The sequence below is a fragment of the Vidua macroura genome, chromosome 17, assembly GCF_024509145.1.
Source record: "Vidua macroura isolate BioBank_ID:100142 chromosome 17, ASM2450914v1, whole genome shotgun sequence".
Taxonomy (NCBI): Eukaryota; Metazoa; Chordata; class Aves; order Passeriformes; family Viduidae; genus Vidua; species Vidua macroura.
The window spans coordinates 3,386,295-3,412,745 of record NC_071587.1 but is presented as its reverse complement, the minus strand read 5'-3'; the positions used below and the strand labels follow the sequence as shown (position 1 = coordinate 3,412,745).

At 55.6% G+C, this 26,451-nt stretch overlaps 3 protein-coding genes across 6 annotated transcripts in view; 2 read left to right on the top strand and 1 right to left on the bottom strand.

The window, feature by feature from the left end:
* The window catches only part of ACSS2 (acyl-CoA synthetase short chain family member 2), a 31,551-nt gene extending 26,613 nt beyond the window's left edge, over positions 1 to 4,938 (top strand). For both annotated transcript variants that reach the window (XM_053993028.1, XM_053993027.1), the window contains 5 exons: positions 240 to 348; positions 489 to 557; positions 1,679 to 1,855; positions 2,588 to 2,662; positions 3,177 to 4,938. In XM_053993028.1, the coding sequence (XP_053849003.1) occupies positions 240 to 348; positions 489 to 557; positions 1,679 to 1,855; positions 2,588 to 2,662; positions 3,177 to 3,304 (558 nt within the window). In that variant the 3' untranslated portion in view covers positions 3,305 to 4,938. The remainder of the gene's footprint in view (positions 1 to 239; positions 349 to 488; positions 558 to 1,678; positions 1,856 to 2,587; positions 2,663 to 3,176) is intronic.
* A 447-nt stretch (positions 4,939 to 5,385) lies between these two features.
* Positions 5,386 to 16,501, bottom strand: GSS (glutathione synthetase). Of its 2 annotated transcripts, none has more exons than XM_053993268.1 (13): positions 16,433 to 16,501; positions 15,428 to 15,563; positions 14,167 to 14,312; positions 12,859 to 12,934; positions 11,919 to 12,058; positions 11,688 to 11,804; positions 11,474 to 11,554; positions 11,117 to 11,194; positions 9,466 to 9,532; positions 8,665 to 8,859; positions 8,202 to 8,283; positions 7,675 to 7,864; positions 5,386 to 7,016 (listed from the first exon to the last, which is right to left on the bottom strand). In XM_053993268.1, exons 2-13 carry the CDS (start codon positions 15,554 to 15,556, stop codon positions 6,893 to 6,895), a joined length of 1,425 nt encoding a protein of 474 aa, XP_053849243.1. In that variant the 5' UTR covers positions 15,557 to 15,563; positions 16,433 to 16,501; the 3' UTR covers positions 5,386 to 6,892. The 2 variants fall into 2 exon arrangements, with proteins under 2 accessions (XP_053849243.1, XP_053849242.1); XM_053993267.1 differs by lacking the exon at positions 16,433 to 16,501 and adding an exon at positions 16,247 to 16,274.
* ITCH (itchy E3 ubiquitin protein ligase) overlaps positions 11,243 to 26,451 on the top strand; it is a 97,348-nt gene continuing 82,139 nt past the window's right edge. The window contains exon 1 of one of the 2 annotated variants that reach the window (XM_053993263.1): positions 11,243 to 11,255. The gene's annotated coding sequence lies outside the window, so the exon portion shown is untranslated. The remainder of the gene's footprint in view (positions 11,256 to 26,451) is intronic. The other variant, XM_053993264.1, reaches the window with a different exon arrangement.

Below are 26,451 nucleotides of genomic sequence, written 5' to 3'. Positions count from 1 at the left end.
TAACTCTGTGGGAGCTTTTACAGCTGATCACTAAATGCACATGTGGGCAAGGCAGGAGGGTGGGAACAACTGCTCAGCCAAGCTCCTTCCCCCTGGTGAAGACTTTCCCAGTGGATCAGCACTTGCAGCAAGTGTCTGAGTGCTACTCATGGCTGTCTGTGACATGTCTCTCACTGTGGTGCAAACCTGGGTTATTGCTTTGGCTCTCACGGCCCCAGCTCTGTGTTTCTCACCCCCAGGTGTTTAAGCAGCCCTGGCCAGGGATCATGCGCACCCTCTATGGAAAGCACCAGCAGTTTGAAACCGTTTACTTCAAGAAGTTCCCTGGGTACTACGTGACAGGCGATGGTAAGGGGGTCCAGCCTGGTGTGGTCATAGGGGCCTGGGGACAGCAGTGCAAATCTTGCTCTGTCCAGCTCTCAGAATCCCTTATCAGTTGCTCCGAGGGCTGGCACTGCTGCCTCACACTCATTTCTGGCTATTTTTAGGTTGCAGAAGAGATAAAGATGGTTATTACTGGATCACAGGGCGAATTGATGACATGTTGAATGTTTCTGGTAAGAAGGAGTTTTGTCTTCAGTGGGGACCAATGTGCTTTGTGACACTTCTGCATCCATTTCAAAAGGCACCTGCTTTATGGGGATGGTTTTGCACCTGTGATTCTGCTCAGCAACTTGTCCTCAAGGTGGATCCAGTTTCTGGATCAAGGTTATTTCAGGGACACACAAGCCTGTGACTTGGTGACTTCCAGCACCATTTTCCCTGGAGACAAAGCCTTGGAGGGAAGGAACCTTCTGCAACCAGCCAGGGCATCTCTGCTGAAGGATTTAGGGCCACAGGGAATTCACAGAGTTTGGGCAGGACCATGGGGTTGCTAATCCAGCCTGCTGCTCCATGGAGGGCTCACCTCAAAGCTGCATCAGGCTGCACAGAGCTCTGAAGATTCTCCCACCTCTCTCAGCTGAGTCTTTGAGATTCAGCTGCTTCTCAGCCCATCATTTTCCATGTACTCTATTTAATAGTTCCCTCCCTCCTTTCCTGGAGCCTGTATCCTCCAGGTATGTCCTGCTGGCTCTGAGGTGCTGCTTGACTTGTCCCTGGATCAAATTAGATCCTTTCACCTGACCAGCAGTGCCTGATTCTCCCCCAGCTGATCATTCTGGGAGTTGGCCACTTTGCTGTGGCTTTCTGTGACAGCAGTGCTGGGGTGGAATGTCAGAGCACAGGTACAGGAGCAGAGGTGTGCAGGACTGAGTTGTGCCCCTGCCCCAAGATGTGGAGTGTCATTGCCCTTCCCCACAGCATTGGGCTGGAGCCTGGACTCTGCAGATCCAACCTCTTCCTCTGCACCTTCTGGCTGACTATGTGGGCAGGTCTCCTCTTGCCAAATCCAGCTCCTCCTCAGCCTGTGCCTTGGAAAGGCTTCACTGTGAACTGTTCATGATCTGTTCCAGAAAGAAGCCTAAAGATGGGAGGGGGAACAGCCAAGGGAGGTGGCTTCTGCTGGTGAGAGACACCTGGCAGCTTCCAGAGCACTGTGGAAATGAGTTCACTCTCCAACTGTGGTCCTTTCCCAAGCACATCAAACTGATGCTCTCACATCTGTAGTTTAGGGCGTTTTACAGCCTCAGGCCTCTTCCTGCAGGTCTGTAAATCTTTGTCTCCCCCTTGTTTCCAGGCCACTTGCTGAGCACGGCCGAGGTGGAGTCAGCCCTGGTGGAGCACGCGGCGGTGGCCGAGGCCGCCGTGGTCAGCCACCCCCACCCCCTGAAGGGCGAGTGCCTCTACTGCTTTGTGACCCTGAGAGAGGGCCACGAGTTCACCAAGAACCTCACAGATGAGCTCAAAAAACAAGGTAGCAATGGCCAAATATTGGGGAGCAGGCAGGGGGAGGACAGGTGCTGGAGGGGTTAAGGGCTTGGGGTGCTTGCCTGTGGTCTGGGGAATGCAGCGTGGACAACTGCCACAAGGTGCCTCTTGATTACAGAGCACGGCTGACAAAGACTAAAATTAGTTCTGCCAGCCTTTGGCTGCTCATGTGATGCCATCTCTGCCTCGTGGGAGCTGGCAGCCCTGTGAGGGACTGGGGTGCTCAGCAGGCTTTTGTTTGCAGCAGGGCTCTTCCTGGCAGACTGGGACATCCTGAGAGGATCATGGGGTTTCTTTAGGGTGGTGCTCTGGGTGTTTTGCTCTCAAGGAGCTGTTTCACTGCAAACTGCAGCATTGAATATGTGAAACAGACCCATGGCAGCCTCTTCTCTGGAGGAACCCAAGAGTGAATTTGAATCAATCCTTGCTCTATCAAAATGGTCATGGTGTTGGTTGTAGCTGTTAGGAAGGTCTCTGGAAGATGGAGGGAGTGAAAAAATGAGTACTCTCACTTGGGGAGCTGTGCTTCTGGTGTTGGTATTGCAGGTTTTGTTGTCCCCTTCCACCATGTAGAGGCTCAGGTGTAGCAGCCCCAGGCACTGCCCTGCCAAGTGTCTCAGGAGCTGGGCTCTGTGTCTTAACCTTCTGTTCTTCTATCATGGAAAGGATGTGTGGCTTCTCCTCATCCCTGCAATGAAAATCTCTTTTTTTTTTGCAGTCAGAGAAAAAATCGGGCCCATAGCAACACCTGATTACATCCAGTATGCCCCCAGCCTGCCCAAAACCCGCTCAGGTGAGTTCCAGGGGTGGTGCTGGGAAGGACTGGACAGTTCCTGCCAGTGGAAATTGATCAGCCCTGCTCTGTTTGTCCAGGGCTGTCAGAGTAGGGGAGGTACAAGCTCAGGGCGAGCAGGACGTGCAGGTCTGGTACTTCCCACTTCTGCTAAGGATGCTGAAGAGATCCTGACTCCTGGGGAGAGGGACTTTTTATATGGACAGACAATGAAGGACAAGGGGTGATGGTTTTAAACTAGTGGAAGGCAGGTGTAGATTAAATAGACATAAGGAAGGAATTGTTCCCTGTGAGGGTGGGCAGGCCCTGGCACAGGGTGCCCAGAGCAGCTGTGGCTGTCCCTGGATCCCTGGCAGTGTCCAAGGCCAGGTTGGATGGGGCTTGGAGCAGCCTGGGACAGTGGAAGGTGTCCCTGCCCCTCGCAGGGGGTTGGAAAGAGCTGATCTTTACAATCCCTTCCAACCTAGACCATTCTGGGATTCTGACTCCTTCCCTTTCTTGGCTGTCATTACAGGAAAGATCACCAGACGGATATTAAGGAAGATTGCCAAAAACGACCAAGATCTGGGGGACATCTCCACCTTGGCAGACCCGGGCATCATCAAACACCTTTTCAACAGCAGATGTGACACTAAGCAGTAGCAGCAGGACCTGTCCCTGCTGAGAACAGTGGCAGTGGCTTCTGATGAGCAGGTCCCTCCAACAGCCACTGCCTGCCCGGGAAGGAAACCTTCACCTGTTGAATTGAATGTACCAATCGTAGGAACGAGGAGAGTCTGGCTCTGGAGAGGCCGTGTCCATGCCCTGGATGAGGTGTGTGTCGTGTTCCAGATGGATGTCACACATCTGAGGGTCAGCCTGGTGCACAGAGGGACTCGTCCTCCTCCTTTTTCAGCACCTCGTTCTTGATTTTAATTTAATTTGGGGGGTGGGGGAAAGGGTGTTAATTTACTTTATGTCCTGGCACCTTGTGCACAGTGGGAAGGAGCTTTGGGGGTTGGAGGGGAAGTGATGCTGGAGTTACTCAATGCAGGCAGGCCTGGGAGGAGCATCCACCACTGCCCACAGAGCAGCTGAGCTTCCTTTTGTGCTTGGAGTGCTGCAAGCTGCAGGAGCACTGCAGCAGCACATCATCACTGCACAGCTGTGCTCATCCTGCATCCACTGGCCTGCTGCTAGCACAGCTGCCTGGAGCCTCCAGGGGAGTGGGGCAAAGCTCCAGGGAGCTCTGGGCTTTAAACAGGGTTTTTGGGGCAATCTGATACCAAGATCTGCTGCTTCCTCACTGTGTTGTGCCAGCTGGTGCATTGTCCCCAGTCCAGGGTCTTTCACTGGCCATGGACACCACTGGAGCCAGGAAGGGAAAAACCTTAGTGTGACATGTTCTGTGGAGCCCCGGTTCCTCCAGCCCTGCTGCCACCAGCTCACAGCTGAAGCAGAGCTGGAGTAGCTGGATGCTCCTTTTGTGTCCTGGGTGAGGATTGGGAGCTGTTACACCAAAAGATGGAGAGGAAACGGAGCCAGGCAGAGGCACCTTTCCCATGGCACCATGACCACTGCCACAGCAGAGAAACCAAGGCAGGCAGGGCTGTGGGAGTCCTACACATTTCCTCATCAGGAAAAAATGGTGGGAGATGTTTAAAGTCAGTGTTTGCTTAAATCTGACATGGTTTAAGGATGATGAGAGCTAAAGGCCCCCAAACCTTTTCCCCAAGAGCCTTGACCACCACCAGGGTCCTGCCAAAGCCATCCTTCCTCCAGTGAAGGACATTTAACTCCAGCCAGGGCTGAGCTGGGGCTCATACCTCCTTTGCAATGTCTCTATGAAACCTGCATGTGAACTGTTTGATTTTGCACTTAAACCAAAGGAGAACTGGGCTTTAAAACTTGCTGCAACAGCCGTTTTGGGGAGTGCCAGTGGCCAGGGATTACCTGCAACCTGAGCTGACTTGGGGCTGGAAAGGAGGAGCAGCTGCCTCTGGGTCAGGGTGCTCAGGGCAGGTGTTGGGGTGCTCTGCTGGGCTGTTGGCCAAGTCCCAAATCTCACTTGTTACCTGCTGCTCTCACTGGCACAGCACCTGTGTCACCTGTAACCTCGGTGCTTGCCTGTGTCCCGTGTGCCCCCACAGCTCTGTACCACTGCATTGTGCCACCTTGGTGACAAGGATTCCTACATCATCGTTCCTCCTGTTACTCTGTCAGCTATGTCATTTTGGCTGGAAAACAGCGAGAATTTAATGCAAAATGGAATAAAATTCAAGAAAACAAAATGGAAACAGGCTTGGAGTGTGTGGGTGGTAGGTGCTTGTGTGCTGTTGAGTCCAGGGTGCTCAGTGCAGCTGGAGTGGCCATGCCAGAAACCAGGATTGGCTTTTGGGATGAAGAGGGGCATGTTCCTGCCAGCATGATGTTTTTCCATGCATTGGGATTTACTGTGGCTGGCTCCAGGGATGCAGCCTGTGCCTCAGTTTCTCCCTGGTCTCCAGCCAGTGCTGCTCTAAGGCTCGTGCAAAGCACAAGGCAGTGTGACACCCATGTGTCACTGACCCCCTCATGCAGCACCAGTGCCAGGGAGCTGGGTGAGGAGGCTCAGGGCTGTCAGCACAGCTTAGGGCTGCCTCTCCTCCACCCCAGGCCTGGTCCCCTTCCAGGCACAGCCATGGATCTTTGCACACCTGGCCAGGTGAGCCCCTGGGCTTGGACAAACCTGGCACAAACAGCAGTCAGATTGCACATTCCTTTTAATCTCTGGCTTGGGGTAATCAATCCCCCAACAAAACACCCAGGAAGCCCAGTTTCAGTCACACTTGGAGAATGGAGCAGTTTCCCAGGTGACCGACTGGTGATTGGTGCTGCAGCAGCAAAGAGCCAGCAGGGCTGTCACTCAGCACACCCATTCTGCAGGAATTCTGCCTTTGTGCTGCTTCTGTCACTCAGCACATCCACTCTGCAGGAATTCTGCTTTTGTGCTGGTTCTGCCACTCAGCACATCCATTCTGCAGGAATTCTGCCTCTGTGCTGGTTCTGTGTAACTGACAGGGCTGGGCTGAGGCTGCCTGGGCTCTCCACTGCCAGAAAGGTGCAGCTTTTAGGGCTGAGGAGGAAGGCTGGAGGAAGAGGCAGACGATCTTGAGCAGGAGAGCCCAGACTCCTCCACTGCTGAGCTGTTCCCACTGATCCATAAAACCTGGAGGGAGCCACGTCTCCCCCTTTGCTGGTACTGGTCCCAGAGTAAGGTGCTGGGAGCTGGGGCTGTGCTGCCCAGCCTCCCCTGCAATTCCTTTGCTTCCTCACCAGAGAGCTCCCAGTCTCAGCAGGAGCATTCCCAAGGCTGGGGCTCCCTGATAGGAAGATGCTCAGGGCTTGATCTGTAGTGGGATGCACTGGCACAAAGCCAGGGTGCTTTGGGATTTATCAACACACACAGGGCTCCAATTCTCTGCTGCCTTGGGAATTGCCTCCATCTTTGAGGGATTCTTACACCAGCCTGTGGAGATCTGTTGGACAGGGCTGCAGGATGCAGCAGGAGCCTGCCCTGCTGCCTGCCCTGTGTGGCACAGAGGCACCCCGTCCAATAAAACAGGAGTTGGGCAAAGCAAGAGCAAGCAAGAGGCCCTTGGGCAAATTACCCAGGGCAGCTGTGCCTGGTGCAGGAACCCTGAGGATCCTCAGGCACAAGGGAAAATAGAAATCAGGACAGCAGCAGCATGGCAAGGAAGGCTGGAGGGGCCATGGTGAGTGGAGCTGGGCTCTCCTCTTTAAGCTGGAGAGCACTGAGGCACTGGATGAAGATAAAGGCTGATACTTGCCCATCCACCTTTCTCCTCTCAGTCCTTAGGCTGTGTATGTCTCCAGAAATCATGCAGCATAAGGAGCTCAAAAGTGGGAGCAGCACAAAGGCCTGTTTTGGCACCTTGATCCTTTGCTCTACATCCCTCTGCCCCCAAGCCAGGCCCAGGGAACATCCAGAACCCTGCAGTCCTGGGAGTCACAGCTGGGCTGTGCCCAGGGCAGGGCCCCCTGAGCAGGCAGAGCAAGGGAATCCTTCTCCTTGGAGGAGGAATCACCAGAAGAAGCTGGGGCTGGCACCCAGGACCTCTGAGCAGCTGGATCACACAGTCCGTCCTCACAGCCTCCAGCAGTCGGACCTTGGCAAGCACCCTAAGGAGAAATCCCTGGGACAGATCAGCTCTTCAGGCAGCAGAGAGAGGAGGGTGGGGCTGTGGCTCCTCACACCAGGTACGGCGTGTCCAGCACGGCCACCCCGGCTGCCACGCCGCCGTCCGCATGCTCGATGGCCTTGGTGCGCAGCAGGTGCCCCGCGGCCTGGTTCAGCACCAGCTCCTGGCCCTGCCTGCAGAGGAGAGGGAAACTGAGCCCCTGCAGAGCACCTGGCAGTTCTCTGGGGCAGCAGGATGCACCTTTCCTGTCAGCACACAGGGCAGGGCAGAGCCCCAGGGCTAACCTGGGGGCCCTGCAGTGGTGGCTGCACTGGCCCTTCTGCAAATGGGCATTTCCAGGGGCTGAATGCTGCCACAGCACCTTTGTTCCCAAAACTGTGTGAAAAGGACTTTTATACCCTATGGAAAACGTGGCCTATGAGGGTTTTAACCAAAAGCAGCTCCTATTAGGATTGAACAGGCATTAGGCCTCCAAGTATTTCAGAGGGCTTTGGAAAAGCCACACATGGGGCTGCATTCAGAACCCAAGAAGTGCTCCCAGAAATCAGGGATGAGACACATCCACAAGAAGACCCCATTATACCAGTAACTGCCAGCACGAGCCCTGTGGTTTTCCAACAGCTTGTTTGGCAGCAAGTTCAGAGCTGCAGCTCAGCATGTGCACACGTGCTCAGAGCTGCTCCCAGGAGCACAGACTGAACGGTCACATTTGTCCCTGGCACCTGCACGTCCCCAGACACCTGTCCTGTGGCTTGGCAGCACAGAGGGCAGAAAGCTCCAGCTCCACGGCAGGAGCAGGGAACTGCCCTGGAACACAAGGACATTGCTCACCTGACATAGACACCAAAGATCCCGAGCTCGGAGATGCACTCAGACACTTGGAGGGGGCTATGAGCCCTCAGCAGGTAATTCAGTGCTGGCTGGGGCTTGATCTTATCCATCAAGATGTAGGAGGTTCTCTCAGGGCTGTCTTTGATCTTCTCCAGAACCTCCCTGAGCTCTTCACCGTAGAGGTTGTTCCCTGGCAAACAAAACCAGCACATCAAGCCCTTCCAGGACAGCAGAAGCCCCTGGCCCCAGCTCTGTGGCCCTGGCAGCCCAAATGACCCAGCCTTTGTCTCCCCAGGTGCTGCCTGGGCTCTCCACACCCAGTACCAGGGCCTTGGGAGCTCCTCCAGCAGAATTGCCTTAGTGGCAGGACTAGTCCCCATGGCTATGAGTAGCCATAAGCCACCCTTTATCCCTCAGCACAAGACCAGGAGCTGGCACAGTTACTGCCTGTCCCAAATACAGCACAAACCACAATGGAAACCCCCAGGGGCCCAGCCCAGCTGACACCTCCACAGCCCAGCTCATACCTCCACCTTCACGCTGAGGCTTCAGCACAAAGCGGTCGGGGTCAGCGATGGCTGTGGCAGCTATTCTGTCACCCTCTTCACCCTGGCAGGAAAGGATGGAAACAGGTGGACACCAGGAATAATTTCTTCATGCACAAGGTGGTTTCGCACGGGAACGAGCTGGATGGAGTCACCACCCCTGGAGGCGTTCAAGGAATGATGGAATGTGGCACTCAGTGCCATGGTCTAGTTGATAATGTGGTGTTTGGTCAAAGGTTGGACTCTGTGATCTTAGAGGGCTTTTCCAACCTAGACAATTCTGCGAACAGCAAAGCATCAAGGAGCAGCAGGGGCTCCTCAGCAGATCCCTCTGAGCAGAGGCATCAACAAATTCCCCAAGGACCACAGCAAAGCCTTCTCTTCTTCTCAAGCAAAGAGCACAGGTGTGCACGTCCCTTCCTGCTCCAGCCCCACTCCCACTCACCTCGTCCAGGGAGTAGAGTCCTGCGAAGGTGGCTCTTATCCGAGCGATGGCCGCAGGGTGGCCGGGCAGCAGCTTCTCCAGCGTCCCTGGCCGGCTGAGCTCCTGCTGCACCTTCTTGGTGCCCGCCAGCTGCGTGGCAATGTCGGGGCACTTCACTGCCCGGGACCTCTCCAGCAGCAGCCGCGCCGCCCAGTTCTGAGGCAGCAAAGGAGCAGCCACACCATGAGGAAAAACAACACACAAAAGGTTTGCTCTGCTCTTTTCTGTGCAGTTATCGACATATGGTTTGTCTCCTCCCTGCCTGCTGGCAGGGACAGGGGGTGGGAGTAGCACTCCAGAGAAAAGCAGACATGAATTTCCCGCCACCTCTGGGTGGCACAGTCAAATCAATCCACTGTGTGCACCTTCCCCAGCTTGTCCAGTGCTGCCACCTCGAGACACCAGCAAGATCTGCTCTGTGCTATTATTACCTGCAGCCTGATCGTGCTAAGAGAGCACAGAGTGATCTGTAGACCAAATCTGAAACCTTTAAGCAGGTGCTCATACCTGTGTTAACCCCTACTTGTACAGACACAATTCAGTGCTGCACTAAAGGATCACCCCCTGGAGAAGAAAGCCACCCATCTTTCTTACTGCAGGGTCACCCACCTGCTCTCGAGTCACAGCTTCCCAACGCTCCCAGCCACACAGGGCAGGACTGACCCCACCCCAGATAGGGTGGCTGCCCCTGGGATTATTTGGAGCTCCCTGGGCAGTGCCCAGCTGATGGTTTCTGGGGCAGGGAGATACTGAGATACTGACCTGCTCGTTGTAGATCTGGGGCACGTAGCCCTCTCTGTAATACACCACTGCGACCTCCTGGCCATCCCTGGAATGGAAACCAGAAGTTCTCACAGAGCCAGGCCAGGCCCTGCCCCATCCCAGCACCAAGGGGGGATCACAGCCCCCTGCCCCTTCTCCTTGGCCTCTGGCCTTCTGCTCCTGCCTGGCTCTGCCAGAGCAAGCTGAACACTGCAAGCTCCTCTCCACTGAACCACAGCTTGGCCTGTCCCAAGACACAGGGAACTGACACCCAGCCTCTGCTCTAACCAAAGGCTCAATAATTCTGACACCCAGCTCTGCAGAGAGGTAAGCACCTAATTTTTAACAGCTTTTACCCCACACTGGCCTGGGGGACTCAGCCTGGAGAAAAGGAGGCTCAGGGGGGACCTTCTGGCTCTGCCCAACTCCCTGACAGGAGGGGACAGCTGAGGCAGAGGGGGTTTGGGCTCTGCTCCCAGGGAACAGGGACAGGACAAGAGGAAATAGCCTCAAGTTGCAGCACGGGAGGTTTAGATTGGAGATTAGGGAAAATCTCTTCACTGGAAGAGTGGTCAAGCACTAGGACAGGTGGCTCAGGGCAGTGGAGGGACCCAAAGATGTGAGGTTGTAGCACTTGGGGACATGTTCAGTGGTGCTGGGTCACAGGCTGGACTCAGTCTCAGAGATCTTTTCCAACCTTAACAGCTCTGTGATTCTTGAAGCTGGAGGGAACAAGGTCCTGTGGCAATTCAAGGTAAGACATCAACTCAACAATATGAGAGGCACCAAACCAGCCTGCCAGGGCTGAGCTGGCAGCACAGCTGTAGCACCACACACCCAAGCTTTGGCCTCCGAACTGTGCACTTGGTCTGGGAGCTGCTGGCAGGCAGGCAGGAGGCATCCAGCAGTGACAGGGGAGGATGCTCAGGAGGAAAAACAAGGGATACACTTTCCCCTCCACTATCCAGCCATAACAATACATTCATTAATTAAACACAGCACAGACCCCAAAAGTCGAAAAAATCAGCCTCACTACAGAAAAATCACTGTCAATAAAATACATCTTCCCTTAGGTTCATACTCCAGCTCATAGGAGTCTGTCCCTTAGGTTCATACAGCTCCCAGCACATTACCTGGAAACAGGACAAACGTCACACTTGGGACCAACTGGGAGTCTGTGATCCTCCCATCCTGGTCTCCACAGGGAGCAGGCAAGACACTGAGAGAGTTCAAACCCAAAAGATCCCCAAAGGACATGGAATGCTTCCTCCTCCTGCACTAACAACCCAGCCCAGCTCCCAGTGGCAGAGCAGCAAGGGAACAGTAAATAGGAAATGGCTCTGTGGAAGCCTCTCAAACAGCCAGGGCTGCTCAGAGCAGACCTTTGTGGAGGAGGTAAAGATCCCCCAGAGCAATGAAGGCTGAAGGAGGGAGATGATGACTGCAGCTGTAAGGCACTGATGTGTGTCTGCAAAATCTCACCACCATGAGCACAAAGCCATCTGAGCTCCAAGAGGAAGCAGCAGCCTGGAGCATGGAAGAGAACTGCTTTCCTCAGTCACTTCTTACAGTCAGCTTTGGCTGCAAGCTCCCACTGGCAGCCCTGCGTGCCCGAGAGCCGGCAGGAGTGTGCACCTTGGCTCATACTCACATATACAGCCTCCTGCTGGCATCCAGGGAGCCCTGCTCAAACACATCCCGGAACCGCTTCCTGACCACACGGATATTCCTGCCAACAGGAGTGCAAGAGTCACCAGGCTGGGCACAGGTACCTGAGCTGCAGATCACGGGTGGAATCCGTGGCTGCAGCAAGGAGGATCTGTAGGTTCCTTCACAAATAGCCACAGGCTTTGTGCTGTGGAGCCAGAGAAATCCTACAGCCCAAAAAACTCCCTGTTTAGGAACCCATCCTATGTTTCCTATGATCTGCCAGCTGTTTGCTCAGCTTTCCATACCAGAAACTGAACCATCTCCTTCCTTTCCCATCCCAGGAAAATTCAAACTTTACCTGTTCCAAAGCTCATTTTCTACACAACGCTGATCAAAAATATTCCTCTGAACTTCCTCCACCAGAAACATTACCACAGCCCTGGAAGAGATACCAAGGACATCATTAAACCCATAAACACTCCACATGCTCCTAGCTGGATCACCAGCTCTCCATCTCTGTGATTCAGGCTCCCTGCACTGCTCCTGTTCATGTTCTCCTCCTCTGTCCTTACCTTTGGGACCCATAGAGCTCCCAGGCTTTGGCAATTCCCAAGGCCAGCTCCTTCGCTGGGTTGTTGGGCAGCAGCTGTGATGCCTCCTCGGTCTTTCCCAGCACTTTCAACACCAACCTGTGGAACACAAATGCTGTAAATGCCATGTCCATGCCCAGCTAGACCAAGGGAGCAGCCTGGAGAGCACAGGGGCCATGCAGTGCAGCTGCTGCAGTGGGAGGTGCTCCTTACCTGTGGACGTCGGCGGTGCGGGAGGTGAGCCCCCCGAAGCTGGCAGCAATGGTGTTTATTTCTATCTGCCTCAGAGCTGCTGTGCCATCCAGCCCACAGTCAAACATGTAGTCCGAGCGGTTGATGCCCAAAAACACAGTCTGGAACACAGGGAGGGAAGCTGGGGTCTCCTGTTACCTTCAACTGCAAATTCTTTGATGACCTTGCTTCAAAATCCTCCCAGGGCAGATCCAGTCAGAGAATCCCACAATGGGTTGGGTTGGAAGGGACTTTAAAGACCACCTTATCCCAGGCCCTGCAGCTGGCAGGGACACCTTCCACTAGACCAAGATGCTCCAAGCCCTGTCCAACCTGGCCTTGAGTATTTTCAGGGATGGGACAGCCACAGCTTCTCTGGGCAACCTGTGCCAGCACCTTACCACCTGCACAGTAGGTTTCCTAATATCTCATCTAAAACTATTCAGTGTCAGTTTGAAGCCATTCCCTCTTGTCCTGTCACCCTCAGTTTGATACAAACCACTGCAGGTCACACACCTGGGTGCTCTGCCCCCTGCCCTGGGCCCACAGCCCTCTAAGAGCTCCAGAGGAGCTCCCAACACTCCTGAGAGTAAAGGAACTTCTGCAGGGATGGCCTGGCCGGTGCAGGTGCCAACAGGACACATGTCCCTGCACACTCTGAGGCTCCCAGAGGACAAAGACAAACCACAGGAAATCCTCCCTCTCCAGGCCAGGCTGCTTCCAGCAGCACCAACCAAAGAGCTCAGCTGTTCAACGGGACAAGGTCCTGAGCTCACCCCCTGTGACACAAGACATTGCAGGGCAGGGAGTGACCAGCCTGGCACAGCTCAGAGTCCACAGTGCCAAAGCTTGCAGCCAGAGCCCAGGCACCCCCACCACACTGCCAAGGGGCACAGACCACAGGGATCCCCTGCCCAGGTACCTGAGCCAAGCCTTCCTCCAAAACCTGCATGTAGATTCTGAAGAGTCGAGCTGTGAAGTCATCTACCTTGATGGTGCTAGAGAGAAACACAGACCACGTCAGCCTGCTGCTGCTGTCACAGAGGAACAAGAAAATTAATTCTTCTGCAGAAAAAGCCCTTAGCAGGGGCATTCTCCAGCAAAGAGCAGGGCTGAGGCTCAACCAAGTGCTGTAGCACTGTGAAACACCTCCCCACGAATGCTCAGTGCAAAACCACAACACAAACCCAGTTTGCCAAGCACAGCCACTCCACAAAGACCCTCCTGTGCAGAGGTGACTCACGGACAGGGCAGGGATGGGACAAGTAAAGGCAAAGAAGTGCAGCAGAATTCTGCACGTTCAGGCAAGAAAACCACAGGTCTCTCTGGGCCTGCACACACAGTTCAGAGAAGTTTCACAAGCTTCATGCAATCCCCCTGTCCTGTCAGGCTCCAAATCCCACACACTGTGGCCCTGCTAGAGCAGATCTGGCTTTTCCTCAGGGCCCCAAATCCCTGAGCAGCACCTCCAGGGAGCTGCCCTGGCACAGGGCAGGCACCTGAGCACACACAAGCCCCAGGTACTGCATTCTTTAACCACAGGTACAAACATGTCCCCACAGGCTCTGGCTACAGCCAGCTCTGGAACAGCTCCAAGGGGTCAGGCTTTAACAAAACAAAAGGATGCTGGAAAACAGCCTTCTCTGCTCTGTCCCAGTGCCAGAGGCAGCAGCACGTGCACAGGCAGCACAGAACAGCGAGTGGGAAGGGAAGAGAGATTTGTGGAAGCATCAGCCCCACAATTACAAGCGACAAATGGTCACTGCTGCCCAGGGAAACAGCCACAGATAAACTCAGCAGAACCCAGGAGCCATGGCTGGACAGCCCTCCTGCAGCCAGAGCTTGTGGCTGGGAAAGAAGGGATGGGGGTAACTGATGGAGGGTATGGAGACAGAACAGACACCTCCTTCTCATGACTGCTGCAGCAGAACTGGTGGTTACTGGACAGACACAGGCAGATGCAGAATAAGACTAAAAGAGACTCCTAAATCCAGTACTCAAAGACTCCAGTGATTTGCATTTAAGGCCCAGGGGCCAAAAAGCTTACAAGTATGAATTCATAAGCCTGAAAAAGTGGAGAAGTTGAAGATGATAGCAGAGAATCAGGTCTTGGCCAGATGTCCCATTTTCTGGGGCCCAACAAGACCTCAGAAAGGTAGGGATGCCACAAGGGTGATAAAGGCTTTACATTTAAAATATTTCATTAAAATGCAACATGCAAAAATGTTACCTGGCCAGAGTTTGCTCCAGGAATTCTTTGTTTTGACTGACAGCATCCACCAGCAGGTTAAAATCCTGCTGGACAGCATAGGCTTGTTCAAACAAGGCCCGTGGCACTGCAGATGGGAGCAGCGTGAAGGGTGCATAATTCACCACCTGCAGGCAGGGACACAGCAGAGCAGTCAGGGCTGGGCAGCTGAAGAGGGGCTAAGGATGTGCTTCCTCTGCTTGTCTGAAGGCTGAAGGCACCCCCAGCCCTGCAGGGCAGACACATGGCCTCAACCCTGCTGATTCCTAACTTCTGAGGGTTCTGCTTTATGAACCACCCACGGGGCACTGCTGCTCCAGCGCCTGGGCTGGGCTGACTGCCTCCTCCTGTCTCCACCTGAACTGGACAGCACTGTCTCCAGAACTTCTCAGGGGCAGAGAAAAAGATAATTTGCCAGTCCAGTCAGTTACTTCCTTTGATCCCTGCTCCAGAGCCCTGGCTCATCCCACATCTCAGGCACGGGGTCACACTCAAAGTCCATCTATTACACCACAGAGAAGTTTCCAATTTACCTGGATTTTTACATGAAACAAGGGACACTGGCGGTATGTTTGGCCTCTCCTCCCAGGCTCCCTCTTCCTCTCACCCTTTGAGATCTCTCAGAGCCCTGACCTGACATCAAGGAGCAGTGCTATGGTGAAGACCTCCCTCCCTGTACCCCTGCCAGCTGCCTGCTTGGCCCCAGGCTCCTCAGGGACCCTTTCCCAATGGTGCCCCACCCCTCCTACACAGGGGTACTTCTTCCTCTGCGACCTCTCATGGCATTCTGCCCCAACAGGCTGAGCCCTCCCACCCCAGCCAGCCGCCAGGGACTGCCCAGAGGCAAACCCCAAATTTCAGCCACCTCCACCCCTGTCACCTCACCCCAGTTATGGGACAAAGGCTGACTGTAGCTGGGAACATGCCAAAAGCAGAGGCCCCTCCGTGAGACTCTCCTCTGGTTCAAAGGTTCACATGGGTGGTGAGAGGCTGGGAAAAGGATTAAACTCCCAGCGCCACAACAGGCAACCTCCTAAGCCTTCCCAGATCTATCTCTCTCCTTGGAAAAGGTAATCTGTATGGCAGGGCTGTCCCTTGGGGAGCTGCGCTCATCAGCGGGATGGGCTGTGAGCTGCAGCCCCAGTGTAGGGACAGCAAAGGCTGTCCGCTGGGGAGCCGCTCCTTGCCAAGGGCTCCGGGACCCCCGGCACAGCTGCAGCTCCTCCCCGCGCCGCGCACTCACATCCGAGGCGTTGGGCTGCTCCCCGGTCCGCATCAGCACCCCCGCCAGCAGCGCCGCGTCCACCGCCACCGCCGCCGCCTCCCGCACGGCCGCCGCGTCCCGCACCACGTCCTGCCAGCCCGCGGCCATGGCAGCGCTGCGGGCACAGCACCGCGTCACCGCCCGCCCCGCGCCCTGAGCCCCGGCCCCGCACCCTGAGCCCCGGCCCCTGGCTGTCCCCAGCCCCCGTGCCCGGACCCCCGGCCCCTGGCTGTCCCCGCTCCCTGTGCCCGGACCCCCGGCCCCTGGCTGTCCCCGCTCCCTGTGCCCTCGCCGGTCCCCGGTCCCCAGACCATCAGTGCGCCCTTACCCCCAACCTTGGTCCGCGACCCCCGGTCCCTTCCTGGTTCCCGCTCCCCGCTGCCTGAGCCCCAGCCCTCGGCACATCGCTGTCCCCTGACCCCCGAACCCTCTGTCCCTCTCCGGTCCCCAGGCCCTCACTGACCCACGAGCACCGCGCCCTCCCCGACTCCCGCTCCTGGACCCCTCGCCCCCTCTGATGCCGCCTGTCTCTCCGCGGTCACCAGACCGCACTGCCCCCAGACCCTCCAGGCGCCCCCGGTCCGTCCCAGCCCCTCACTGACCCCCGATCCCTCCCAGCCCCTCACTGACCCCCGATCCCTCCCAGCCCCTCACTGACCCCCGGTCCCTCCCAGCCCCTCACTGACCCCCGATCCCTCCTAGCCCCTCACTGACCCCCGGTCCCTCCCGGCCCCTCACTGACCCCCGGTCCGTCCCAGCCCCTCACTGACCCCCGGTCCCTCCCGGTCCCTTACTGACCCCCGGTCCGTCCCGGCGCCCCGGTCCCTCCCAGTCCCTCACTGACCCCCGGTCCCTCCCGGCCCCTCACTGACCCCCGGCCCGTCCCGGCCCCTCACTGACCCCCGGTCCCTCCCGGCCCCTCACTGACCCCCGGCCCGTCCCGGCCCCTCACTGACCCCCGGTCCTTCCCGGCCCCTCACTGACCCCCGGTCCGTCCCGGCGCCCCCGGTCCCGCCGCCCGGACCCGCTCCGGCCGCTCGGTGCGGGCGCTGCGGACCGCCCTGTGATTGGACGGGCCGCGCCCCTCGCTCCGCCCCTCACGCAGATTGGCAGCTCAATAAACCAATCAGCGTGAGGAAAGCTCCCACCGTGTGCGATGCCGCGCAGCGGGGGCGGGAGGAGGAGGAGCCGCGTTGGGAGCGCGCAGCGCGCACGCGCCGGGCTGCGTCACGGCGGTGTGACGTCATGTCGCGACATGGTGAGGGCGACGAGGGCGGTGGGGCTGCTCGCCCGCGCCTGGGGCTGCAGCTGGTGAAATCCGACCGCTGTGTACAGGGGCTGCTCGGGGCCAGAGCTGCTGGGAGCCCGGAGCCATGGAAAGGGTTGGCGCGCTGTTCGTACAGGCCCTTTCCAACATCAGCGATCCTGTAATTCCGTGCGAACACCTTCACCGCCGTCTGCTGCCCCCGTGGGAGCTGAATTCACCCTGGGCAGGCGGGGGAAGACAGGAGCTGCAGACCTGCCTGAGGAAGCGAAAGGAGTTTGGGATAGCGCTGGTTTCCGTTTCCTGCCCTGTTCTCAGCCACGTGCCTTTGCTGCGCTGCACTGGCAGGGCCCCAGCAGGGCTGGCCGAGGGTTCCGCGGAGCGGGCCCGTGGCTGATGGCCCCTGTCCTTCCCGTGGAGCTGTCCAGAGCTCCCTTCACAAGACTTTCACAACCAAGGCTGGCTGGCAGCAACAATACTGCGGGGGGAAGCGGACCATGGGGAGAACAGAGGATGTCTAAAGAACAAGACTACGATAACACAACTACATCTCTTTTAACATAGATACAATTTTCATCCCTTAGTTGCGAAAGCCAATCCATCACATTACCTATCTATAACAACTTCTCCCCCCAGAGTGGAATTAAAGCTAATTAGAGGCCCCCAAACTCCCGTGTCACCTTCTCCAGACCCCCAAAACCTCCCCAGAGACCCCCCCCAACCCTTGCTGCACTGGTAGATGAATGTGTTTGGAGGTGGGGAGGGGGGCTCGGGGGGTCCTGGGTGAATTCTAGGGGGATTTGGGGCAGCTACAAGACAAGGGGGCCTGGGGAGTTTGGGGGAGTCAGGGAAAATTCAGAATGGGGGCAAGATGGTGGCGTCTGGGGGCTGGGATTGGCAGATCTACATGATTGGAGGTCAGGAGGAGCCCTGAGGGGAGTTCTAGGGGGGTTTAGGGAAAGTTTTGGGGTTCTACAGGATGGAGGGGGGCTGGAGGGGTTGGAGGTGCTGAAGGAATTTGGGGACAGGTGGTTGGGCGGTTTTGAAGCGCTAGGAGACAACTGGGTCTACTTGTTTGGAGATGGTGCGGAGCTTCAGGGAGTCTGAGGGGAGCTCTGGGGAGCTTTGGGCAGGGCTAAATGGGCTGGGAGACCTTCAGGGGATCTCGGGGGCTGGAGGAAATTTGGAATAAGGGAGATATGGGAGGGCTGGGGTGGCTGGTGGGCGACTTGCTCTATATCTTCAGAGGTGTGGAGGGGGCTGGGGAGGTTGATTTTGGGGCCCCTCCTGATTTTTGGGTGGGGAGCACACAGCTCAGGCCATTTTCTCCTCTCATCTTGGTGGGGGCTTTAGGGGTCCCAGCTTCTTAGGGTCCAGGGTCCCTCCCTGATTTTGGGGTCCCCTCCCCAGGCCGCACATCTGAGGATGTTTTCTCCTCAGAGCTGTTCCAGTTCCCGCTGTGAGGGGGGGCCCTTGGGAGTGGTTGGGGCTTGGGGGAGGGGGAAGCCCCCTGCCCACCACCGCTACTCCATGGTCTTCCACCCCCCTCCCACACCCTCATCCTCTGTGGGTGGCACTCCAGTGCTGGGGGGGATCTGGGGAGGATCCTGGGGGCTCTGTGGGGGAAGATATGGGGGACACTGGCTCTCCACCATCAGGTACAAGCCATCCTGGGCCAGTCCTAGGGCAGGGCTAGAGGAATCTGGACTATCTGGAGGGGGCTGAGGGGGTCCTTCAGGGGTCTGGTAGGGGAAACAGGGGGAGATATGGGGGGAATATGAGGGGATACAGGAAGCTAGGGGGTCCCGAGTGGGGATATGGGTGGAGAAATGGGGGGGATACAGGGGGTACAGGGTCCTGGGGGTGTCATGGAGGGGAGACATGGGAGAGATATGAGAGGCACAGGGAGCTGAGGATTCCTTGAGGGGTTTCAGGCAGTCCTGGATGGGCTGGGAAGAGATACATGGGAGGCATGTGGGTAGTACAGAGTCCTGGGTGGGAGATATAGGAGGGGAGATGGTCCTGGGAGGGTCTTGGGTGGCTCTGGGGAGGTCCTGGGAGATCCTGGGGGCTTCTGGGCAGGTTGTGGGAGCAGACTGAGGGGGAGATGTGGGGGAACAGGGAAAATGCATGGATGCAGTTTGGCCTGGTTTGGAGGAATCACAAGCAAGGCCTTATGAATAAACTCTTTATTGATGGAACAAGGGTGTGAAGTTTGCTGTCTAGAGGCCCTTCAGCTCTCCTGCCACACGCCTTGCTCGCCTCAGACGAGCTTTGGGTGCACTGATCTGCGCCGTGCTCTGGCAGGGGGCATTGGACCCTCTGGAGGGATGGGCTGTCGGGAAAAATGTGGGCCCAAGGAGGGGAGAGTGTCCTCAGCAGCACAGCTCTCCTGTCCACCTTGGCATGTGGCTGGGTTTGGGACAGGTCACTGGAAATTCTGTCTGGGGGTTGGTGCACGCCTATGCCGAACAACCCGCCCTAATACAGACTGAACGATCCAATTTGCCATGCTTCTTATGTCCAAAGTGTTGCCTGAGGTTGCTGGATTCCTGTCTCTCACCAAGTTCCCTTTCACCATTGCAGGATGCTCAGGCTCCATGGTTTTAGCATAGCCAGTCCCTTTTGCATGAAGCTGTGGTCCTAAGGCAGGCAGCTTTACTCCTGCACTTTCTTCCTGGCTCTGTTCTTCAGATGCTCCAGGGAATCCTGGTGGCATCTGTCTGTTGGAGACCTTACCCTTGGGAAGTTTCAGGATTTCGGTGTAATCACAGCTGGAGTCTTCTCCAAACTGAGAAGCTACCATGGATTTCAAGAGGCAGCAAATATTCTTAACAACTTGGTTGGTGAGATAGTCAAGGCAAGCCTGTAAACGTCCTCTGTCTGTTTCAGCTTCCTTGGATGTGTCTGCTTGGGTGGCTCCTCCATCAACAAGCTGCTCCTTCTGCCTGGCTGCCCTCCCTGACTCAGAAGCTTCTTTGGACTCCAGATGGTCCCCCAAGATCTCCAACACCATCGCTAGAAGCTCCTTGGCCACCAGTTCTATTTCCTGTTGGCGGTCTAGAGGTGTCTCTGCAGGCTCTGTTCTCACGGAGCTGCCAAAAACACTTCCTCTGATCCCCTGAGCAGTGTTCCTTAAAAAATTGACACGCTGGTCCCAAGGAACCTTCAGCCTCGTAAACACTTTGTACACAATGGTCTCAACCAGCTCTTGGAGCTTCTGGGCTTCTGCTGTGGTCAGCTGCTCAAAGACAGCTTTAAAGAGGCTGTCAGCAGTGTTGTCCGGTTTCCTCTGGGAGCCATCGGCTTTGCTGGCATCTTCCTGACCCAGCTCAGCTGTGGAGTGGGTTTGGCCCTTGTCTAAAGGTACTTTCACTCTTCTGAATCTCCCTGATTTCAGGGGCGTCTCTTTGCTCTTCTGTGGAGGTGGGCAGGAAGGTTTCTGAGGCTGCAGCTGCCACTGTGCCCTGCAGGAAGTGCCAGTGCTTCCTGACAGTTTGGGACCATCCTTTAATTTGGCCAAAAGTGGCAGAAGCCCTTCCTGAAAGGTGACACCAGGTTGTGGGTCATGGTGCCTGGACAAGCACTCAGCCCCTGCGTGCTGAGGATTCCTGCGGGCCCAGGCTGGCGCTCTGCTTCAGCCAGGCCAGGAGGGCAGGAGAGAAGGGCTTCCCTCAGCACAGGGTGTGCCTGCACATGGCCCTGCTGCCTGTGCCCAGCTCAGCTGGCTCAGCTCCCAGCTGTGGAGTCCTTTCCTCACCACAGCACCCAGCCCAGCAGCACAGCCTTGCACAGTCCTGTGCCCCTGAACACAACGCTTTGCCTACCTCTTGTTGCCTCAAGATCTGCTCTGACTGCAGCTTGGTCCTGGTCAGGTACTGCCTGTACTCGTTGAACTCCTTCACAGTGCAAATCACCTATGGAGGGACGAGGGCAGAATCCCCCCAAAACTGTCAAGCCATGCTGTCAGCCTTCCCCAAAACAGCCTGACCCCAGCGGGAGAGGAGCTGCCCCCAAGCCCTCCCCCCATACCCCGGTGTTGGGACCACTGGTGTCCCCCCAGCCAGGGCTGAAGAGGCAGCATGGGGCAGGCTGAGAAGGGCAGGACTGGGGCTTGCCAGGGCGATGTTGGTGCTGCTGCTGCTCCCAGGGACACCAGCGCACAGCTCTGTCCTCTGGCAGCAGCAGGCGGCTGCAGCAAGGGCTGTTCTTGATCAGCCTGATGTCCAAACCTACCTTGTTGTCACTGGTGACAAAGCCCTGTTTCTTCAGCATCCACAGGATGTCCTTGCGCTTGTGGTAGTCCTGAAGGTGGGGGTCATGCAGGCAGTTGTATTGCAGGTTCAGGTGATGCATGTAGGGATCGTCCAGATTGAAAGAAGGACATTGCCAGTGAAGCTGTAAGAGACATTTCCCAGAGTATGAAGGAGGCAGGAGAGCAGTAAAGAGGTGCCATGCAGTACTTGTGAAAAGAGCAAGGTACTTTGAAGACCAACACTCTTCTCCATCCTTCCGAAGACACGGAGACCCTCACAGAAAGACTGCGGGGCCGTGCTGGGCAAGGCTGGGCTGTGATGGGATGGGCTGAGGGAGAGAAGACAAATCCCAGCAGCAAATAGACTGCTTAGGCCACCAGGAAGAACTGCTGACCCACCCACAAATGAACCTTCCAACTGAAAAGGTCGGGCCCAGTGCTTCAAATGCAGACAGTGGAGAGGGGATGAAACCAGTCTCCTCGGGTTAGGCAGGCCCAAGGGCTGTGCCAGCTGCCTCTGCCTTGGCCTCCGGCAAGTCTCTGCCTTGGGAAGGTGCAGTGCAAGCTGGAGGACGAGGAGGAGGAGGAGGACAGTGCATGCATTCCCCAACCAGGGAAACCCAAGCTCTTCCAAATATGCCACCAGAATAAGCAGGAGAAGGTTGGAGTTTTCCTCAAAGGTGCACCAGAGCCTGGCTCGACATGGCAGGATGAGCTGGAGGGGCCCATTGCCCCTCCAGGACACCAGGACAAACAGAGCTGCCTGCTGCAGGCAGGGGCCCGGCCACACACATGCAGAGTGCCAGAAACCAGTGAGGAGACTGACAAGTGCTTCTTCTCTGTGTTCCAGGGAGCCTGGAGCTTGCCTCTGCTGCCCAGCCCTGCCTGACTGTAGGGCTGCAGCTCCTGCTGCAGAGGACGTGGCCACAAGAACTTCTGTGCATGATGGGGACCCCATGAAAGAGGAGAGCTTTTCTGTGCTCTTTCACTTCCTTTACCTTTTCCCCCAGCTTTCCCCTGCAGACAACAGAGTTGGACTTGGGCTGCACATAGATCTTGACTCCAAGTGGGAGGTCCAGCAGGTCAGAATTCATCAGCCTGGTGGCTCAGTCTCCCGGTGTGGAGTTCCAGGGCCAATCTGTGAAGACACAGACACTTGGGCAATAGCTCAATAAGCCTCCTGCACAGCAGGTGTAAGAGAAGGAGCTGAGCATCTTGAGGGTCCTTAGGCCTAGAGCAGACCCCCAAGCCCCAGGCTCACCGGCTAAGCTCTATCAGCCCACTGCTTTCCTCCCCGTAATTCCCAGTGCACTCAGCAGTGCCTCTGCCTTTTGGCAGGACACCAGCAGTGAGATGGAGCTCCACAGCTCCTTCCAAGAGCTCTCGTGGTGCTGCGATCCCACGCTGACTCCTCGTGCTCCAGAGGTCTCCCAGCGATGGGGCACTGTTACATCATGGTGATGTGACATCACTGCATTGTCACATCACCGCGCTGACACTGCGTCACACGGAAACTGCCCACCACACCTGGGGGAGGGGGGCCCACCTGGAGGCCCCTTTGGACAGCCCTGTGGGCCACCCCCCCTCTGTGTGACCCAGCTATGAGAGCTCCTGCCCATGGGCCCCTTCCCCCCTCCCCTGTTGTGTCATTCTGTCAGGCAAAGCTTCCTCACCAACAGGAAGGAACGGGAGGAATCACCACTCCAAAGATGCCCAGTTTGGGGGCTGCTTTTCCTCCTTTCCCTTTTTAGACCTTCTTCCCTGTCATGGCCAAGCAGCCACAGCTGGGGAAATTGCAGCAAACTGGATATTTGGCCCATCCCTGCCAACATGAGATTCCTTGGTCATGCTTTGAGAAAGAGAAGAGAAGCACAGGCTGAGGGAAAGCCTTCTCCTCCCCTTTCCTCAGGATCCCCTTCAGCCCAGACACCTCTCTGCTGCCTTCCCAGTCTCTCCTGCCCTGGCTTCTGCTGTTCCTGTCTGCTCTTGTTATGAATGCTTTGATCAAACAATCAGATAATATAAAAGGGTTAGCTATGATTATAAGTAGACAGTTGTGAAATATAAGGTATAGAAATGTCAGGAGTGCTGTGTTTGGAATGTAACCGTAGAAGTTACTGGACCCTTCTGTTGCAGTCACGCTCACCAGTAACACTGCTTGGAGACCCACTATCCTTCCCATCTTGATTTTAAGATTAATGATTCCAGTCCGTAGACCTCAGGAGAAATGAGCAATGATTGTTTTAGAATAAGAATATTGATGAAGTTATTAACTATTAGAACAAATCAATGTAAAGGTTAAATTTAAGAGTGGGCATAGTATGCATAGTATGTAAAAGAAGGCACATATTGATCATTCATCAGAAAAAGTAAATAAAATTGATGGGTTTTTTTTGTTAAGTGGAACACATTTCCAGAGGAGTTATCCCTGTCTTCCCAGCACCTGAATAAAGAAGTGTCTGCTTATTCACATCAAACTGGTATTGGATAGGTTTCTTTTTTCCTGTTTGGTGACATTGTCCCTTCCTACCCCTTCTTGGCTGGATTTGGCGAGGTCTCTGGTGCCCGTTCCTCCAGCCTGCCTGGTTCCTTGGGGCAGCTTTTACACCGCAGAGCCCTGCCAGCCTCGCTCTTTGCACAAAGGCAAGAGACAGGCAGAGCAATCTGTTGGAGGTGCAGTGATTGATCACCACGGGGCTCTTGGGAAACAGCGAGGGGCGCAGCCCAGGGATGGTGTTCCTCTGCTCCCAGAGCAGTTTCTGGCACACGCTCCAGCTGCAGCTCTTCTCCAGCTTGGCCAGGGGAGCAGCAGCATCGGCTGTGCCCCAGCTCCCCTGGGCCACATGTCCTGCTCAGCCACGAGGGCCGTGAGCCCCGCAGCACGTTCACCCACACCCGCACCTGGGGCAGTGCTCAGGCAGCTCCAGCAGCTCCAGCGTGCGGTCCCCGAGGCCGAGCAGGAGGTCCTGTGTGCAGTTCCTGGGCAGCTGCAAAGCACAGGTGCCGAGGAATACACCTGGTGCAGGTAGCTTGGGGTGCAGCTGCAGTGCCAGCTCCAGGCTGAGCTCTGGCTGGCAGGAGCCCGAGGGAAGAGCCCATGACCTGCTGACCCTTGGCAGGACAAAGAGCCCAAGGACCTGTGGCACAGCCAGGTCAGTGGCCACTCAGAGACAGGGCAGATGCCAAGCCTCGGGAGGAAGATCTGACACTTTGCTGTGCTCGGACTGTGAAGGCGTAACAGCCCAGGGGTTCAAGGTCCCTCCCTGGAGGCACCAGCTCAAGCTGTTTCTGTGTTCCTGCACTGCAAATAAATTGTTTTGTGGAATGAGATAGGTGAGACTCTGCTGTGGGAAACCTGGTCTGACTGTGTGACAGTGGGGGGAGTGCAGGGAGTCAATGGGGGCACCCTTCGGCTCACCTGAGCCGCCCACTGCAAAGGGGATTTGGTCCCAGCAGGAACAGTCTGGTGATGGGAGTGTGAGTGCCAGAGTGCCTCGGGGATGCTCAGACAGGGAAGTTTCCTTAACAACAGGGCTGCCTGAGAGCTGGAGCAGAGCCCAGGCCGTGCATCCGCTGGGCTCTGCCCGTAAGAAACCGAGCAAGGTGCAGCAGAGTGCCCTGGTGTGGCAGGGCATCTCCCCTGCCACGAGAGCTTATCTATTGCTTGTTCTTGCTAATTGGTGGGATAACTCTCTAAAGACCCCTTGTCTCGTCAGGCGCCATAGAAGTGACACTTGTAGCTGACAGTAAACATCTTGCTGTGGAAGCGAGATGTGGAGAGATAAGCTGCAAGTTGTGACTGACAAACACTCTGTTTTACAAACTATGAAAGCTACATCAAACTTGCAAAAAGCCGAAGTTTTCTGCACATTCCCTGGAAATATGTGGGGGTCTCTACCCAGAGCTGGGATGCCGCCTTGCAGTTATTCCTTCAAGGGCTGAGTGAAAGGACTCTGTGAACACCATCATCAATTCAGTGGTAAATTACATTCACTCTTAATCTGGTTTAGCTGCTGGCTTAGGCTTACAGTCTGGTTTAGCTGCTGGCCTTGAGCCTGGGCTGTTGGCTGCAGCCTGAGTGACTGGGGTAGCTGCTGCTTTATCTCCCTGCCCCCCTTCCTCTGTCTGCTGCCCGACAGTACCTAGCAGTGTGCCATAAGCATATGCCAGGGCCCAGCTCACTGCAATGATCTTTTTTTTCCTTAGGGTCATCATGGCACTTCTCTTTCAGGTATTTCCCCACCTCAGCTGGGTTCTGAATTTGTTCACGTGAAAAGTCCCAGATTATAGGGTCAGAAAATTCCTTCAGGATTTGGCCCATATCCTCCCATTTCCCACACCACTCAGGATTTTCCACTCCTGGGTCTACTCCTGGGTCAGGGGTCTCATCAGCCCCTCTAGAAATCTCAGCCCTCATTCTAGAGAAGCTGCAGACTGTATAGAGAAAGCGTACCACATTAAATACCAGAAAGATGGTCTCTTTAACATTCAGGGGAAACTGAACATTCTCCAATAGTGATGTAACAGATTCAGAGGAGAAGAAGGAAAGCAAAGGCTGAAAAGCCTCATCCCCTACTCCTCCTCTGACAAACTGGCTGCATAACCATAACCATGAACCATACATTCCTGGACAGAATGGACCTGAACAGACCCCAGCATCTTTATAAACTTCCTACAAGCCATTACCACCAAGCCCAGCCCAAGAGCTATTCTAGTCTGTGCCCCTCTACTGCAAAAAACTACGTACTAGGGACAATGGGTTTCTCCTCAAGTCAGGTCTTATGAGCTCTCAGAGAACCTATCACAACCAAGACAGCTCAGCTACCTTGAATGGCATAAAATTAGCAGGATGGCTTCTGAGGTAGTGTTGGAAGCAGAAGAGCTTTAATAAAAGGCAAAATAACAAAGCTCTTACAGAGAAAAACCAAGCCAGGGGCAAGAGGTTCTCTTCTTTTTCTAGTGAATTACCTTTGTGGGACCTTTTGGCCTCTATCCAATTGGGTAACCCTAGGTTTGAGGTGAAGTCCCAAAGGTCCAATGAGGTGTCTTTTTACCAAACTGAGGAGAGAAACTTCTGGGCCTTTTGCCTTTTTAAGGAGATAATTTGGTCACTCCATCAATAGGGGGCACATTCCTACAATACCAAAGCTATTTCTAGATAAGAAAATAAACCTAGGGAGCACAGAGGTATTAAGACCTCAAAAAAAAACCCAGGGACCAGAAACACATGCAAGCCTCCACCCCAAGAGACATCATGAGTTCAAACAACATGGCTACTAACTGTTTTATCCCAATACAGAGTAATTGCAACCAAAATACAATCACAACAGGGTTTTTTCCCACTCTCTCGAGCCACATGTTGCGCGCCAATTATTTGTCCTGGTTTAGGGCAAATCTGGGAGAAAACCTCCAAAAGGGCCCCCCCCCCCCCCCTCGAAAGAAAACCCTCACAGCCCCATCCCTGCAACCGGTTTGGGAAAGATT

Coding starts and splice junctions, on each gene's coding strand:
- GSS (XM_053993268.1), bottom strand. CDS start 15,556: ATGGCCGCGGGCTGGCAGGACGTGGTGCGGGACGCGGCGGCCGTGCGG. Junction 12,935..14,166: donor CTGGAGCAAACTCTGGCCAG/GTAACATTTTTG, acceptor GTTTCTCTCTAG/CACCATCAAGGTAGATGACT. Junction 11,195..11,473: donor GAAAATGAGCTTTGGAACAG/GTAAAGTTTGAA, acceptor TCCTGTTGGCAG/GAATATCCGTGTGGTCAGGA.